Source organism: Chroicocephalus ridibundus, chromosome Z (assembly GCF_963924245.1).
Source record: "Chroicocephalus ridibundus chromosome Z, bChrRid1.1, whole genome shotgun sequence".
Taxonomy (NCBI): domain Eukaryota; kingdom Metazoa; phylum Chordata; class Aves; order Charadriiformes; family Laridae; genus Chroicocephalus; species Chroicocephalus ridibundus.
The window spans coordinates 56,749,245-56,767,230 of NC_086316.1; the positions used below are offsets into that span (position 1 = coordinate 56,749,245).

Sequence of the window (17,986 nt, forward strand, 5' to 3'; positions counted from 1 at the left end):
TAGACTTACTTTGAAGTTTTATATCCTAGAATTATTTGAACGATATCAAAACTCCATGCTGTATTTTGCAAAGTAAAAAGCGTTTTGATTTTTTTGCCTCAATTAGAAGTAAAATTTGCCAAAATTTAACAAAATCTAAAGTTCACACCTTCAGTAACGTCTTTCTCTGGCTTCACATGTCAATAAAGCAGCCTGGTTTAGTTGCTCCAAGTAACTTCTATACTGCTGTATCATCTAGCCTTTAAGAAGAGAAAAAAATACTGCTAGTTAAATGACAATTATTAAATTGCATTATTAACACTAAAATAGTTTGCTTTGTTTTTTAAGGTGCTATTTATTTTGTGTAGTATCGTTCTGTAAGTGTGAGGTATTAGAATATATTAGAAGTACATTTCTTGCTAAGAAGTGGGACACAACGTGATTTTAGATTTTATAATTTTAGGCTCTTGGTGTGTATGGTTCAGCTGAAATGTTCAAGAGTCAATTGAAACACAAACATTCAGCTTAAACTGTAATTTTAAAGCACAAAATCTATTTTAGTTTTACTAGAGGGCATAATTAAACTATGCAAAATAGAGCAATGTAATATTTCATTTGGATTGCACCTTAGATAGGTAGAGCTTGTTTCACTTGTGATCCTCATTTAATCTTTACCATCATAACTTTTTTCGTCTTTGTATAGAGAATTTATTGAAGTCATCAAAATAACATGTATCCAGGCTGGTTTGCTAGTATAATACTCAGAAAATATTTCCAAATTTTGAATTAGTTTGGAGATTTTTCATATGGAGACAAAGTATATAGACAAATTATATAGAATTTACTTACTAACATATGTGGTCATAACAAGCTCTCTTTACTTTCGCCATAGAGGTACTAGTTCTGTTTACTCTTTTCACTGATAACTTGTTTTGTTGATCACAAATCACTGATCAAATCATTACCTTCTGCAACAATCAAATTAATTGTATTAGTGATGTTATCTATTTCTGATACATTTAGCTTAAGTTAAAAGAAACAAACAAAACAGTTTCAGGTTAAAAATCTAATGTATAGAAGAAGTCCATTTTATTAACTGTGTCTTAGATGAATTAGATTTTTAAGTTTTATTTACTTTTCACCAGGTATGCTATTTGGTTTATACAGAATTCAATAGAAGAGACTCAGAGGCTTTTTGCTTTAAGTCTGTCTTCACTTTATTTTATTTATGGTTTAATGTACTTCTGAGTTCTGCTTCAGGTTTAATAAAGACCTAATCTTTTGCTTGTAACATTTCATTCATTTTTCTGTCAAACATTCATACAAGAAAGCTGTCCTGCTTAAGCTATAGCAGGCAATAGCAGTGTTTTTGTAGCCAAAATATTAAGAATTATGTACTGTGAAAACTATTCCAACATATATACAGTAGTGGTTTATGTTAGTATGCATGAAGAGCATTTGTTAGCATTTTCTGTACTCATTTTATTTCCATTGATTTCATTGCTTCTTCATATTATATCCTTTGCTGGCCTACTTCTCTACCAACTAAAAAGGATCTTTTTCACTAAAACAAAAAGGCATTCAGATTATAAGACCTTCTATATAAAATATTCGGTAGATAAACAGCTTTCCAAAATGACCTTTTATATGTGAATATGCATGGATTGGTCAAGAATAAATTGTGATTGCATTGAACAAGAAGTGATTTACCCTAGCTGGATGTCTTGTTTAAAATATTGAAAACAATTTCAACAAAATGTTGAAACCTGTATGAAAGAGTTGTCTGTTTGGTTTATTGGCAGCTATCATTAAAGAAGGGGCAGCTATATTTAAGAGACTAACTAGAAAATTAGATTGCTGTGATAATAATGAAATCTAAATTGCCTTCCGATTTTTTTTTTTTCATATGTAAATGTCTTAAGGACTGTTCTTGTGATAAAACAGCATTATTGGATTGTCTAATCAATCTATTTCCTAATATCATAAGGTTAAAAAATACATATAGTTTCTAGTAATAAGTGTGTTGTTATGCATGTCAGCCAGTGAGAGGCTCCCATGTATTAGTTTTGTTTTCTAACAAGCTTTATGACAGATCTGCAATTACAGTTGTCATTCATCAGTCATCACCAACCATAGGAGGTCTCCACTCATACTGTTGCAGAAATTTATCCTATTTCATTGCAAATCTAGATGTGCATGAAAATAAAAGCAAAATTAATACGGATGTAATGTATCACCACAAGTTATTATTTCTGGTAGTATGCAAAGTGTGGAAAATTTGCTCTTAACTTGAAAGGAAGGATGGTACCTACCCAAAATATGTCGTAATTAGTGGAGGGAGAAAAACAACAACAAAAGGAAGTAAGAATGACCAGTATAAATTACATATCCCAATAATATAATTTTAGTGGAAGTATTGTAATACTTTTAAGAAGAAAAAGTAACAAATGTTGAAATGGTCCATTAAAGGTGGAGGGGTTAGTATTTGGAGAATGGTTTGAGATGAGTTTTTCTTTATTATTTTCTTTCTTTGTAGAGGATTTTTTTCTTCCTCTATTCCCCAACTTTTCTGGTAATTTTTATTTAGGTGGATCCTTCTTAGCATAAAACAAACTATTTCTGATCAAATCAAAGATGCACAGGTTTTTATGCTACAAAGGATTGTTTGATCACTTTGTCTGACCTCCTATAGAGGCAAGACACTTATTTATGACTTCTTCCACTGAGCACAGTGACATCTTTTGTGAAAAAAGGCATCCATTTCCAAATACAAGAAGGCAGATAATATTTTTTTTTCCTCTTTTAAATGACTCCTAAGAATGGTTAATCACTGCTACTGCTAAAAGACCACTTACGTTGTATGAAGTAACTGGAGGGGTGGGAAGTTTAGAGGGTATGTGGATCTTGTACCTTTATGAACTTCTGCCTTCAAGACTTTTCCTCCTGCTTTGGATTCTTCTTCAGAGCTGTGGAGCATCATGGCTTCTCCCTCTCTCTTCCAGAGGTTTCAGTCTAGCAATTTGCCCAAAATAATTTAGGTCTTTGTCTGTGCCTCTGAGTGCCTTGCTGCTCCACTGTAATGTCTGGAATTGAGACTGCGCCCTTTTCACAAAACAAGGAATGTGGGGAAAAGGGAGACTGGCACTAGCAAGGTCTGGCACACCTACCCTGTCTGCCTTCTGGTTTCACCTGCCTATGCGCCTTGTTTCTCTTCTGATACAGTCTGGCTTCAGCGTTCAGTATTGGCTTTTGTTGTGTTTTCTGCCTAAAAGCCCTGTAGCACCTCATAGGCTGTTTCCAGTTTTGGCAATTGAATATTTATCCTGGTATTTGTGTATCAAAAATCAAGATGTAGTCTTGTTGAAAACTCCATTTATTCCAATGTAGCATTCCAATTACTGGTGAAAAAGTAAGAAACACAATGTTTTTTTGTTTTTATCATAACATATTAAAAATAGGTGTCTTTGAATCTGTGGGAAGAATTTCTGTTAATTCCTAATGCCTAAGCTGGGTGCAAGATGACTTGCCACTGATGTTCTCATAACAGTCTGATTATCAATGGCACAAAGGCATCACCTTTCTAAAGGATTGGATTTTTTTGTTTCTGATTAAATACACATTTATACTAAAATGGCTACTCTGCCTCTCTCTCTAAGGCTGTCTTGCCATAAATATTTTCAATTTGGTTTTAATAATAATATGAACTAAACTTTCTTTTTAGTTTCTCGTTTCTGTTTTCCTGGTGTGAGTAACTCCGATGTGCTTCCATGTGATTTTCAGTGTTAGGTGGAATGTATAAGTTCTAGAAGTCCTTATAATCAGCTAGACAAGGGATTTTTTGGTTTTTTTTTTTCCCTTTAAGTGTTTTTAGCAAATATGGAGAAAATGACCTCAAAGAAAAAAGTTTAGAATCTGTTTGAAGATGTATATAATAGAGATGAGGTATACAATTAACTGGATAATCCAGGGGGAGAGATGGTGAATTGGTCAGTTTGGCCATGTGTTTGAGATCTTCTAGCAGGGAAGATGAACATGGTCAGCAATGTTTCATTTGAAGATTTGTGAAGGAGAAAGTAATCTGACCTAAAATCCAGACATGTTGTATTTTTCTAGCCTGTGGCTGTTGGGTGTGCTTTTTTACCCCTATGTTGACTCCATATATATTCTTTTGTAATCACTGGAGAACATACTATATTCATTAGTCAGTATGCACACCTTATGTACATGCAGACTAGTGGAGGTGTGCTTTTCAGTGGGTATTTTGACCGGTATCTGTTATGTATATTAAATTTGGATGTTATATTTACAAATTATCCAATTTTAGGGAAAAACCCACACCTTTTTTCTAAGTGCTTAAGGTTTATCAGCATTCTTTTAAGGTCAGCATATGTAAAATACCACACTTATTTTACATCTTTTTGTGGTCTGCTTCCCCATATTTACATTTCTATCATTCCAACAGATTTAAAAAACAAGTATCTTTCTTTCTGTATTCCTAGTACTGCTTCATTCTCTTGAACAACATTTCATAGAACCTGTTTACAGGTGCTGCTGCAGCTTTGTCTGTTGCGAGGAATACAAATTGTTTAAATTCAGTTCTTCCAGCTGTGAAGGCTAAACCCAAGTTCTCTTAGTGTGGTCAATACTATTTCATTTTCAGGCTTCTTTTTCCTGGGCAAGCTTCTCTGCTTAACACAACCCTCTAACATAAGTTTCACAAAACAGTACGACATATATGAAATCCTGAAACAGAATTGAAAGCCACCATAAGTAATGCATGTTTGTGGCATCCTAAAAGAGTGAAAGTGTGACATTTTGAAAAGCCCTGAGTTAATTTATCTTCTAGCTGCAGGTTATTTGTGATGTGTATACGCCTTATTTAGGTAAGTATAGTTGTCACCAGTACCCAGGATTTACCTTGCTACACCAAATTAATCTTTCCTGTACACGTATGATGAACTAGTAGTTCCTTCATAATGGAGCATGTGATGAAAGCTCCTTTAGAATTTCACTTCCTTTAATCCCTGAAAGGGCAAACCTTTGGAAGTGGATAAAAGGCCTTGTGAATGGAACGTGCCTGTGCAGATAGAGACAGGAGCTATCTTTTTTGAATATGATGGAACAATGTATTGAATTTTAAGATGCCACCTAAAGTTGCCTGCTTCGCCGCTGGTGGAGAGCGGTCTGCAGGTGCAAACAGGTAAAGAAAATAAATTGAAGGATATCCAGATTAATCGCAAAACCTCAGGGCTTAAACTTCTGCGGACTGTTTTCTTTATGCCCTGACCATCTCAGAACAACTTACTATAAATACTTTGTGTTAATTAGTTGAATCGTTAGTTAATTAGTGAAATCATGAAAAAGTCTATTGCTTCTTCCTAAGAGGAAGGCAGTTTTTTTCAAAGTGGTTTGGGATAGGTATTTGCTGTGTCTATGCTATACGCATCTGAGACTATTATGCATAATTTGTTTATCTAGTAACATGTTAATGAACACTAAGACATAAACTAGCAAGAACAGTTAGTAACGTCCAAATCAGTAGATCACATAAAGAGTGAACATTATAGGATGCAAGTACTGTGATCAGACTGTCGAATTTTTTAACCCCAGAGAAATACCCTTAATCATTAACAACTGTGTCAGAGTATAAGGCCGTATTTTAGTCAGCAGACAAAGTATATTGAAGGAGAATCATAGTTTTCATAGGCTATCATGCTCTAATTTAGGGTCTGCCTATGTTTATGTTCCTATACAAACTGATTGTCATTCCCACCAGTAGTTTAACATGTTTTAACATGTTTTAAACGTGTTTTAAACCCGCAATGTTTAACATGGTTTAGTTGGAGTTGCAATGGGAGTGATAGTGTACATTTCAGTTATTAGTCAGGACATTTTAATAAATAATGGTTTTAGTCTTGTTAAGAGAAGAATAGGAGAAATGTATGACTGCTGACATATTAAAATAAATGAATGTGTAATTCTTGTTGTCATTTAGCATTTCAGATGTATATGTAGTTAGTTGTGCCTGGAATCTCTCACTGCTTATTGCTAAAAAAGCAAGGCTATCAGTCTTTTTTTGTATTCATGCAGAATATAATTTTAAATGTTAAAATTATTTTCCTATTTTTTCCACAGAATATCATAATAAAACCCACTACATTACCTATGTAATTAATTTCTGTATGTGCTTAAATGCTATTTTGAATAGAGATGAAATTACGTTCAGTTTTTCTAGAACCTAAGTAAAAGTCCCTTGTCAAAACGTAGAACTTAAAAGCTTGAAGGAACAGATCCTTCAGATAAACAACTTTTTACTCAGGTAGCTGTTACTCCCTATACACATGGTATTCTGTGTCACAGAGATCATCTTGAAACCTCAAAAGCTTGGAATAAGAGAACAGAATAAACTATTTCAGTTGGAAGGCGCCTACAGCAATAAGCTATCCCAGCCGCCTGACCGCTTCAGGGCTGACCAAAAGTTAAAGCACATTGTTAAGGGCATTGTCCAAATGCCTCTTAAACTCTGACAGGCTTGGGACAGTGTTTGACCACCTTCTCGGTAAAGAAATGCTTCCTAACGTCCAGTCTGAACCTCCCCTGACTGATGCAGCTTTGAACCATTCCCACGTGTCCCATCGCTGGATCCCAGGGAGAAGAGCTCGGCACCTCCCTCCCCTCTCCCCCTCCTCAGGAAGCTGCAGAGAGCAATGAGGTCACCCCTCAGCCTCCTTTTCTCCAAACTAGACAAAGCCTCAGCTGCTCCACATAGGACATGCCTTTCAGCCCTTTCACCAGCTTTGTTGCCCTCCTCTGGACGCATTCAAGGACCTTCACATCCTTCTGAAGTGATGGGGGCCCAGAACGGCACAGAGTACTCCAGGTGAGGCCGCACCAATGCTGAAACGGTGGGACAATCACTTCTCTTGACCATGTTTGATGCACCCCAGGATGCAGTTTGCTCTCTTGGCTGCCAGGACACACTGCTGGCGCCTACTGAGCCTGCTGTCAACCAGCACCCCCAGATCCCCTCTGCAGGGCTGCTCTCCAGCCACTCCTCTCCCAATTCAGGCTTGTGCCTGGCATTTCTCTGTCTGAGCTGCAGAATCCGGCATTTCAGCTTGTTAAATTTCATCCCATTAATCATTGCCCAATGCTCCAATCTATCTAGATCCCTCTGCAAGGCCTCTCATCCCTTGAAAGAGTCAGCAGCACCTCCCAGCTTGGTATCATCAGCAAACTTGCTAATGGTGCATTCAACTTCTGCATGCAGATCATTTATAAAAATACTGAACAGAACTGGCCTAGAACTGGCCCAGAACTGGCCCCTGAGGAACATCAATAGAGGAAAAGAAGAAGTAGCTGGAAGTTTTTGGAAAGGGCAACATGAATGATTTGGTGTCTAGGAAATCTGTCTTCAAATTAAATGTCTTTTTATGCTCAAAAATAGGTAAGAAGTGATTGTACAGCTTACATAGGAGGAAAGTTTCTGTCATTAAAGAGAGATGTATCTGTCAGATAAAGCCTGAAAGTTCATTTTATCAAAATTTAGATGAGAAAAATGAACAAAATAACTAGTAGTAAGAACAATTTCTCTTGAGAAGCTTGCCTTAGTAGAATATGATGAAGACACATTTTAAGTATAGATCACGTATCTTTCTGAGTTTGATGAAGTAATTAACATGTTTTAGTGGTGACCAAGACTGCCTGGCTTATGCTATGCAGTAAAAGTGAACACAGATTCATTGTCTTCAATGGCCATACTGCTGAAATCTAGTTCTAAAAGAAACTCCAGCAACAAAAACCCCCAAAACAACAAAAAAGAAACAGTTGATTTGACTCATTGATTTGACACCGTCCCCCACAGCATTCTCCTGGAGAAGCTGGCGAATCATGGCATAGACACGTGTACTCTTCGCTGGGTTAAAAACTGGCTGGATGGCCATGCCCAGAGAGTTGTGATTAATGGGGTGAAATCCTCTTGGCGGCTGGTCACCAGTGGTGTCTCTCAGGGCTCAGTTTTGGGGCCAGTTTTGTTCAATATCTTTATTGATGATCTGGATGAGGGGAGTGAGTGCACCCTCAGTAAGTTTGCAGATGACACCAAGCTAGGTGGGAGTGTTGATCTGCTTGAGGGTGGGAAGGCTCTACAGAGGGACCTGGACAGGCTGGATCGATGGGCCAAGGCCAACGGTATGAGGTTTAATAAGGCCAAGTGCCGGGTCCTGCATTTCGGTCACAACAACCCCAAGCAGTGCTACAGGCTTAGGGCAGAGTGGCTGGAAAGCTGCCCGGCAGAAAAGGACCTGGGGGTGCTGGTGGACGGCCAGCTTAACATGAGCCAGCAGTGTGCCCAGGTGGCCAAGAAGGCCAGCAGCATTCTGGCTTGTCTCAGGAATAGCGTGGCCAGCAGGAGTAGGGAAGTGATGGTGCCTCTGTACTCGGCACTGGTGAGGCCTCACCTCGAGTACTGTGTTCAGTTCTGGGCCCCTCTGTACAAGAGGGACGTTGAGGTGCTGGAGCGTGTCCAGAGGAGAGCTCCCAGGCTGGTGAGGGGTCTGGAGACCAGGTCATATGAGGAGAGGCTGAGGGAGCTGGGCATGTTTAGCTTGGAGAAGAGGAGGCTGAGGGGAGGCCTCCTTGCCCTCTACAGCTACCTGAAAGGAGGCTGTAGAGAGGTGGGTGTTGGCCTCTTCTCCCAGGTGAATAATGACAGGACCAGAGGAAATGGTCTGAAGTTGCGGCAGGGGAGGTTTAGATTGGATATTAGGAAGAATTCTTTTACTGAAAGAGTGGTCAGGCACTGGAACAGCCTGCCTAGGGAGGTGGTTGAGTCACCATCCCTAGAGGTGTTTAAGAAACGTCTAGATGTGGCACTTCAGGGCATGCTCTAGTGGCAGAGATTGTAGGGGTTTTTTTGTGTGTGTGTGTATGGTTGGACTAGATGATCTCAAAGGTCCTTTCCAAGCATGAAGATTCTATGATTGCATAGCACCAAAAAGCATTGAAGCAATATGTCAGCGAGGGATGGGTGTTATCTGTAATGACACTTTTCTTTTTAAGTGCAATTACTACTGCTTTTTAATAGACTGGTTCTCTGAACAAACAAGACCACAAGTTGCAGGAACAAAATGAGAGAGGTGCAGTAGTGGGAATGAGCAGCAGGAGGTGTAACTTCAGTGCTATAGTGGAAAAAGTAACCCAAGATTCAGAATTAGGATTTAAATGTGTGTATGGTCTTCATTGTTTGATTGTAGCATTATGTTAAGTAGGGAAATTTTATGACTATGTTATATAGTAAGTTGACCTTACTATAATGATGTTTTAGGCTTGTAGTTTTTATCATGCAGCACACTTTTAAAATTTGATCTTTCCTGTGTGATTGAATACTTGACCTCATAGTATTTTCTACTGAAGCAAGAAGAAACCAGAATATTAAAAAAAAAAAATGACTGCCATGTAACAGTATCTTTTCTTACATAGAAAATGAGTATTTTTAATATTGTGTTTTTTATGAAAAGGTTTTTATAGCTGATATGAAACAGTTACAAGAGAAACAAGAAGTAATTCCTCACAGTTGTTACCATAAAATACTTGTCATTTGCCCTGTAAAGAAGGGAGAAGTTAATTTTATATTTACAGTAAATTCAAGTATCAACTATAGTCTTTTTCAGTTGGTGCTATATAAAGAATGAATTCAGCCAATATTGATAAATCATGCCACTAAAATTATGGATAGGACTGTGATATTTGAAGTAGGACAGGGAGGGCTCATTTTAAAATGTCTAGATGGAGAATTATAAGTGTTTTTAAAAGTACAAGTGGTGGTTTCCATTGCTTTCATTTTGGCCATTAAATGTAGCTAATTAATTGCATGCCTTTTCTTACTGTGCATCCCATTATCTTTGTCATTTTCATTGTTGTTTTTGCTCTTCTAGCTTCCCAGTTAAATTACATTTAGGTTCTGGTTTGTTGTTTTTTTTTTCTTTTTCTTTAATGCTGTTGTTATTGAACTGATCAAAATGTCCATTGATATTAAAAAAGAAAAGAATGGAAATGGATGTGAGAGTATTCATACATTTGCATTTGAAGTAATACCACTTTGTATTTTAGGAGTGCTGTGGTTTCTTTTCCTTTTTAAAGGCAAAATTATTGTGAACAAATCTGCTTTTCCAAAGGCTGGATCCTGCAGTCTGTATAACTCCTGACTTTCCATTTACTTTGGCAGCTGGGGATATTCAAAGGGTGCTGGCAGCAGTAAGGGTGGTGTCCTGTCCCAGTGAAGCTAACGGTGGAAAACCTATTCGATTATTTGGGTTTGGGATTTGATTCTGTGATTCCAGAGAGCTGAAGTTTTGTTTCTAATTCAGATCTTAACTGCAAGCTGTGCATATCTCTTTCTGATATAGTTGGAGGGAAAACATATGGAGGCCTTTCTTAAAATTCTGTTTAGGGATTTTAAAATATTTTTATTTTATTGATGACTTTTTTGTTCCATCAGGGTTATTTTTGTTTGAATGCAGCTCACCAGTAATTTTACTCATTTAATTTCCTGAGCAGGTTGGAAGGTAAAAGGGACTTAAAGGCTGTGATCCTGCAATATAAATGCAAGCAAAAATGCCCTTCTGACCTGATTGGGGAGTTTTCTATTCACTGGGACTCTGAAATGAGGCCTTTTAGTAGAAACATAAGCCCTAGCCAGAAATAAAGCAGGCATTTCTATTGATCTGTAAGCAATCTGTCAAAACTTCTCTGATCAGGCTTTTTTACTATCTCGTCTTGAGTCCTTTTTTTTAATGACATCTATTATCAGATTGAAATGGCGATTGAGACACTGCAAAAGTCTGATGGTCTGTCTACTCACAGAAGCTCTCTTCTCAACAGCCATGTAAGTTGTCTCTTCTTCACATACGCTCTCTCTTGCTTGTTCTGCATGCTTAGCCTGCCTCTAAATGTTTGTTTTATTTTATTACTACTTTTTGTTCTTAATCTTCTCATCTTAGTTGCTTGTAATCTTCTACTACATCTCCCATGGCTTTATTTTGTCAGATGAAATGTCTTTATGGTATATTGCAGAGTGTTGCCTGTTTCCTATGCCCTACACCTGTGTTACGATAAGTTAACACATTTTACTGTCTTGAGGATCATAGTGGAAATGTCAAGATAAAGTACAAATAATTCTGAGGCTTCTGAAATTTTAAATGAAGTTGTATACAAAGAAAGGTCTGTGTACCCTATATTAATTTGGGGGCATGTGAAGAGGAAGAGAAGAAACAAACAGCATGCTTAAATGTCTTTAGATTATTTCTAGATGTTTCTTAATTTATTCTGAATAATTACTAACTTAAGAATCCTAAAGATCCTTATGATGAGCTGGAAAAAAAAAAAGAAAGCATTATCTTAATTTGAAGTACACTAAAATGTCTTATTGGTTTGCCCTTTGCTGTGTTGTTACTCTGCAAATCTTACAGTTAAGAACTTTCCATGCACAAAGCTAAAAGATATTTGTCTAAAAACATGGTCTCCAAATATAGTGATAAATCCATTATCTGTAACTTTAAAATAAAGGAAAAAGGCCCAGAGTTAATTTTAAACTTATTGTATAAATAATATTGTTGCTTTGTAAGTTGCTAGTCTTTCTTGAAATGTTTTTTTTTCTGTTGGTATTTGTGTTTTTGTATTTTGCATTTTTGCCATGATGATCAGTTTGTATTCATCTTACCTTTTTTTTTTTTTCTTCTCAGCTTTACTAATTATATAAATTCAAATTCCTTTATTGTTTTACTGAAGAAATTTAAATTTGGTTTGTGGTCTTAATGTAAGAATATGGTGGTAGAGGCTGTTCCTCAGGAATCGAATTAAAAATCTGTTTTAACAGGTTTGGGTTTAGGTTTTGAATTTTTTCTGTTGTGTATGATTATGTCAAAGTCAAAACTAGAATAGTTTTATGGAAATCTTAAGCAAACTTTTTTTTCCTTAGAAAATACTAGAATTGAATGACAAAAATCATATTACAAAAAGTTGTACAAAATGTTATACAGCAATACACCTTGGATGTTTATGAAATAATTGTTTTGAAGATAAGACAGTATCAAAATGATTATTTAAGTCATAATAGATAGTATTAGATAATATCAGAATTATTATTTAAAAATAATTTTTAAAGGAACAATAACTTTTTTTGGCAAAGTGTCAGAAATTTATGTTAAGACTTGAAGTGTTGATACGTTGTGTCCTATTATGAAGTCCAGAATCTTGGTATAAAACCAAGAAGAATTACAAGACAAGCTGCTGTGCCCCAGTAAACTATGTTCCACTCATTCCTGGTGCTATGCACTGTTCACAGTGTGTTCCTAACAATGAGATTTGCATCAACTGTTAAGTGTTATCATGATATTTCTTTCTTGACTGTGAAGGTGTTTTCAAAACTACTCTGATAGGGATATATCTTTGTGGGGAAAAAAAAATAAATCTTTGTGCATATTTTTGTGGCAGTCAGTCTTTCCTAGACTTGGTCATTTTGGACGAAGGTAACAATCTAGATCAAACTTACTGAATGTTTTGCCCATTTTTAAAGCAGTGCTTATTCTCTTTAAACTCAAGTAAGGACAGTATGGAGGAAGTTTAAGTGTCGATTCAGCCTTTGTCTCTTTAAACTGTTCTTGATTTTGACATGTAATGGTTTGGTTTGGCATTTATTAAAATTATTGTGCTTAACAGATTTTAAAACAGAATTCTATATTGTGTGTTTAATTCACTTTGCAGATGATGTATTAATTTGTGGGAAAATACTAGCACTGGGATTGGGACTTTAGCCCTGTGATACCTCCGTGAGGTTTTCTGGGATTTTTTTTTCTTTTTTGCTTAAATTCACATGTGCTCATTTTAGGGAGTTTGTCATTTCTCCTCTGTTTTTTTTTCTTTCCTGATTTATTTCTGTGTGAGGTTGACTTAATTAATTGATAGTTGAATGCTTTATAAACATTGCAGATTGATTGGAGTCACAGTCAATTTAACACGTCTAACTCTGGAAACATTTCAAACCTTTACACATCTTACACATACAACATGGTCAGTACTACGAATTAAAAAGGCAGGATTCAAACCTGAATAGCTTAGTTTTAGAATTGTATTTCATCTCAGTAGGAAAAAAAAAAAAAAAGTTGTTCACAATAGTTTTATAATGTTTTGAGATAATTTTGCTTTTAAAATCATATATTAACTACACTTTTTCTTCCAGACAGTAATCTAGCAAGTAATGACTTCAAGCCTTTGCTACTAAGTAACTCCACCCACGAGCAAAAGTTCTTATATTGCATTTATCTTTTGATACGGGTTTTTTTGGTGTTCAATAATGCAAGTTATGATTGAAGTAACATCTGTTAGAAATTCACATAATTAATGAAGTGCACTTGGAGTGATTCATAATAGGTTAGAAGCCATCTTGAGGAAAATATCTTTAATGTTACATACAGAACTTAATTGGAAAGTAATTATTTTTTGTTTGTCAGTCTTTTGGGATTGACAAAGTTTTTCCCCTTGGGGAAAACAGAAATACTACACATTCCTTATCTCTTCTAATTACATTACAGATTTAATAATACATGACAAATGTTATGTAAATGTCTATAATATAAATATAGATGTAATAATAGATTTTAAATAGAGATAAAATGCAACAATTCAAAGATATAATTACCTTTGTTTCTAAGCCCAGACAGGCTTATGTCAGGTTATTAGCGAAACAAGTATAATACATGCAGATAAAAGTTAATGTTTACAATTATACTTTTTCTTCAGCTTTATTTCAAAATGACAGATCGCTATTTAGAAGCACTTGTGAATGTTAAGATTTTAAAAATAATGATATGATAACTGATATAAGGATGATGAACTGTACTTTTTCATTTTGTCTGTTTGAAATGCAAAAATGACCTGCATACTTCGCTAAAAATTTTATGTCTTGGAAGCATTTACGTCTTCTGTATATTTTTCTATAGCTTATGTCTAAGAAACACAGAAAAATTATGGGTATAATTTCAATAAAAAGCAAATATGGAAATGGTGTTTTAATGTTCTAGAGTAAATTTTGTAGTAACGTGTTTGTATTGGTGAATTTTCACTGTAACTAAAACACAGCTTTAAATTTAATATATGTTATCACCTGTACTTTAGTACCTAATAGTTTTGTGATAAAGAAAAGGCCAGGACCAAAACATTTTATGGCTATTGCGCACTAAAGTTCTTTGCATGATAAGTTATACTGAACATTGATGGAACAGAATTTGTGCACTGCTCTAACAGAAAATAATTCTGCAAAGGAATAAGTAACACATAGACCATGTATATCTTTTATTGTCACTTAATACTTTGTGTTTTGGTTATACTAGTTACTGCTTTGCTGGACTAAATTAAAAATTATTACACATTTGTGTGAATATCTAGCTCATCAGAGTAAACGCTTGTGGAGGTCTTGAAGTCAGTGTCCTCAGTTTGCATTCTCACTGGATAATCAAATTAAATCCTGAGTTTTGGTAAGGTATCTTTAGCCTAGCAAGCTTGAATATTGACACTGTACTGCTTTGGAACAAATACTTAGGAAAACAGAGAACAAAATTCAAACAGAAAATGAAATTTGTGAGTCCTTCAAGCTGTACTTAAAGGACAATTACAGGGAACTGAAACTATGACTGGGGAATGATAAGGAAAATGTTAGCATATCAAAAAACTAAAACAGTGGAATTTAAATGCATCCTCAACCTATATTATTTTTGATCGACTTTGTCATTCTCCTATACTGTTAAATCTAGGGTTATTAAATTGTCCATTTTATTTTTTTATATATTAATGACAGCTAGAGGTGTTTCATGAGTGTGCACTACTTGGGAAGTCCAATGATGTTACATAAAAAGTCTTTTCTTGCATGGGTCTAAAATTACCTACCTTCCACAATTACGTGAAAAGATTAACGCTTTTCCAGGAATCTTGTTCTGTTCCTCCTGGAAGTCAAAGGCAAACAAGCTACAACTGAAGGGCATTGTGCCTGTAATGCTTTATAGATGTACCAGTTATATTTGATGTTTTCTAGGCTGCTTTTTGACTTACATGCAACAGCTTTTTTCTTTTGTGTATCTGAGAGTAAAAAATATCTTGTGGTTTTTAACATTAGGCAAAGAAAAACAGTATAATATTCCAGGTTGACAAGTACATTAACTTAATTGTGTTAACCCAAGGAGTTTGTTTTCTGCAATTTGTGTTAATTACATTCATGATTACTTTATTTCTTTGCAGTACTAACAGTTTGTCTCCAAAGCATAGATACCTTTATCAAGTATTGGTGTGTGGTACTGAATCAAAAATATTGTAAGAAGTGGACACTTATCTGAGGTCACAAGTGCAATGAGTTCTGCTATTTCCTGGTAATTCAGAAGATCCTAAAGCACTATGGTATAGCTAGTATTTAAGGAATCTCTGAAGAAGGAAGTAATTGTTTAATAGACCTGAAGAGTGGTTTCAGAACTGTCATAAGTTAATGTTTTATGGCTAAGATATTTTTTAATATAGTAATAATTTTTTTTTCTATTTTGTATGTGATATAGCTTCAATGGCTTTTAGACAACTATGAAACTGCAGAAGGAGTGAGCCTTCCAAGAAGTACCCTTTACAACCATTACTTACGCCATTGTCAGGAACACAAGTTGGATCCAGTCAATGCCGCCTCCTTTGGAAAACTCATACGGTCAATCTTCATGGGATTACGGACCAGAAGACTTGGAACTAGGTTTGTGTTAATGAAATACTGAACTATAATAGAAAATACAAGTGATAATTATGAGTAAGAAACTTGTCTCCTAGTCAAAAAGTAAGTAAAACCTGTATTTAAATATTACAGTGGTTTTCTGTCAGTTCTGTCTCTTAGTGTTAAATGTTTTTATGCTTTTCCAGGTGTTATTATACTTTTACTTCTGTTTTTGACTGTGTGTCTACATTGTGATAAATACACTGCAAATTTTTATCAGTACAAATAAAACATAGCTTGTTGTTTGGAAATTATTAAGAATTGTATTTCTCTGTAACATAAGTTATGGAGAAACTTATCCACAGATAAGTTGTGTTTATTTGCATTTTATTTCTATTACTCAAGTGGATTACAAGTTAAAATGCTGGATAATACTTGTTTAAGAGAGTAAATTAATTTCTCAAAGGTGTTAAAATGACAGCCATGTAAAACAGGTATGACAGGAGAGTCAGGCCTGATTCATCGGTATTATTTTCCAGTCAGCATAAATTGTAAAGTAAGTGTAATGTGGATGCATAAAACTAGTGTTACTGTTCTTTTAATTCTTGCTCTTTCATGAAGGGGGAACTCCAAATATCATTACTATGGGATTCGCGTCAAGCCAGACTCTCCTCTTAATCGATTACAAGAGGACATGCAATATATGGCTATGAGACAACAGCCCATGCAGCAGAAACAGAGGTAAAGTGTGAAATGAACACAAGTACTTACTGATATTTCTAGTTCATAAAGCTTTTACTTTTCTTTACATGGAAAAGTTGAAATTCAGTGCAACTTTTGTTCAGCTTCTTTGGTGTGAAAAATAAAAGTTTGCTAGATAGCCAGTTGACATCACTGAAGTTAGGTATCAGTCAACATGAAAGAATAGTTACCTAGAAATTGTCATAAATATGCAAAAAGTAGTAACAATAAAGGAAGATATGATATGAACAGATTGTTCTTAACCATCTTGAGTTCTTATCCCATGAGCTGAAGAAAAGCGGTAAGAGCTTGCATTTCAAATTTTGCTGTTTATTTTCATTACTGCATTATTTTATGTATAAGATGCTTGTAAGAGACCTTATGATTAAGTTCAGCTTGGTGTTTATTTCCTCTTCCCATGAAGAATTAATGTGACCATAACAGTTTGCCTGTAAGTCGATTTAAGTATTTTCCCTCAGCATCTTGTTCCTGATGAGTCCCGAAAGCTCAGAAGTATTTGAAAGTAGTGGCACAGTGACCACAAAGGGCTATGCTGGTGATGAAAGAATGTGTGAATATGCATACGAAAAACTATCTTGAACAGAAAATTTTAGGAAAAAAATGGAAATCAGTACATTTCTTCAAAATTAATTTTTATTTGGCTGATGTCACTAGCCTCCCATATTACCTTAAAATGAAATGTCTAAGAGGTGTAAATTCATGAAACTCATAGGTGGAACAGCAGCATATCAAGCAAGACATTTTTAGAGCTATTACCCCTAAAAAATCCAATTGAATGAACAGTTTGGTATATTTTACTAAGCATACTTTGTGGCCTTGGACACAACTGGGATATGGAGAAAACAACTTCAAACTTTAACTTCAAACAGAGGTATTACTTTAATCTGAAGTTATTTTATTGCCTCTTCCAGAAGTAGTTACAGCATTAAATGCATATTCATCGTAAGATATGGGGGACTGGAACTGAGGACGGGGACTGGGATAATGAGGTGCCCCCCACTGTAGGAGAAGATCAGATTCAAGACCAGCTGAGCAACCTGAAGGTGCACAGATCCATGGGACCTCATGAGATGCATCCGCAGGTCTTGAGGGAACTAGCTGATGAAGTTGCTAAGCCACTGTCCATCATACTTGAGAAGTCATGGCACTCTGGTGAAGTTCCTGCTGACTGGAAAAGGGGAAACATAATCCCCATTTTTGAAGAGGGAAAAGAGGAAGACCTGGGGAACTACTTGACCGTCAGTCTCACCTCTGTGCCCAGCAAGATCATGGAGCAGAACCTCCTGGGATCTATACTAAAGCACATGTAAAATAAGCAGGTGATTGGTGACTGCCAGCGTGGCTTCACTAAAGGCAAATCATGTCTGACAAATTTGGTGGCCTTCTGACTGACAAATTTGGTGGTCTTGGTGAATTACAGCATTGGTGGATAAGGGAAAATCACCTGACATCATCTACCTGGCCTTGTGCAAAGCATTTGACACTGTCCTGTACGACGTCCTTGTCTCT

At 35.7% G+C, this 17,986-nt stretch overlaps 1 protein-coding gene across 6 annotated transcripts in view; it reads left to right on the forward strand.

Annotated features, from left to right (window-relative positions):
* The window catches only part of RFX3 (regulatory factor X3), a 140,380-nt gene that overhangs the window by 87,883 nt on the left and 34,511 nt on the right, over positions 1-17,986 (forward strand). For 4 of the 6 annotated variants that reach the window (XM_063320044.1, XM_063320039.1, XM_063320045.1 and 1 more), the window contains exons 5-7: positions 10,790-10,864; positions 15,576-15,757; positions 16,337-16,456. In XM_063320044.1, the coding sequence (XP_063176114.1) occupies positions 10,790-10,864; positions 15,576-15,757; positions 16,337-16,456 (377 nt within the window). The remainder of the gene's footprint in view (positions 1-10,789; positions 10,865-15,575; positions 15,758-16,336; positions 16,457-17,986) is intronic. The other 2 variants (XM_063320042.1, XM_063320043.1) reach the window with 1 other exon arrangement.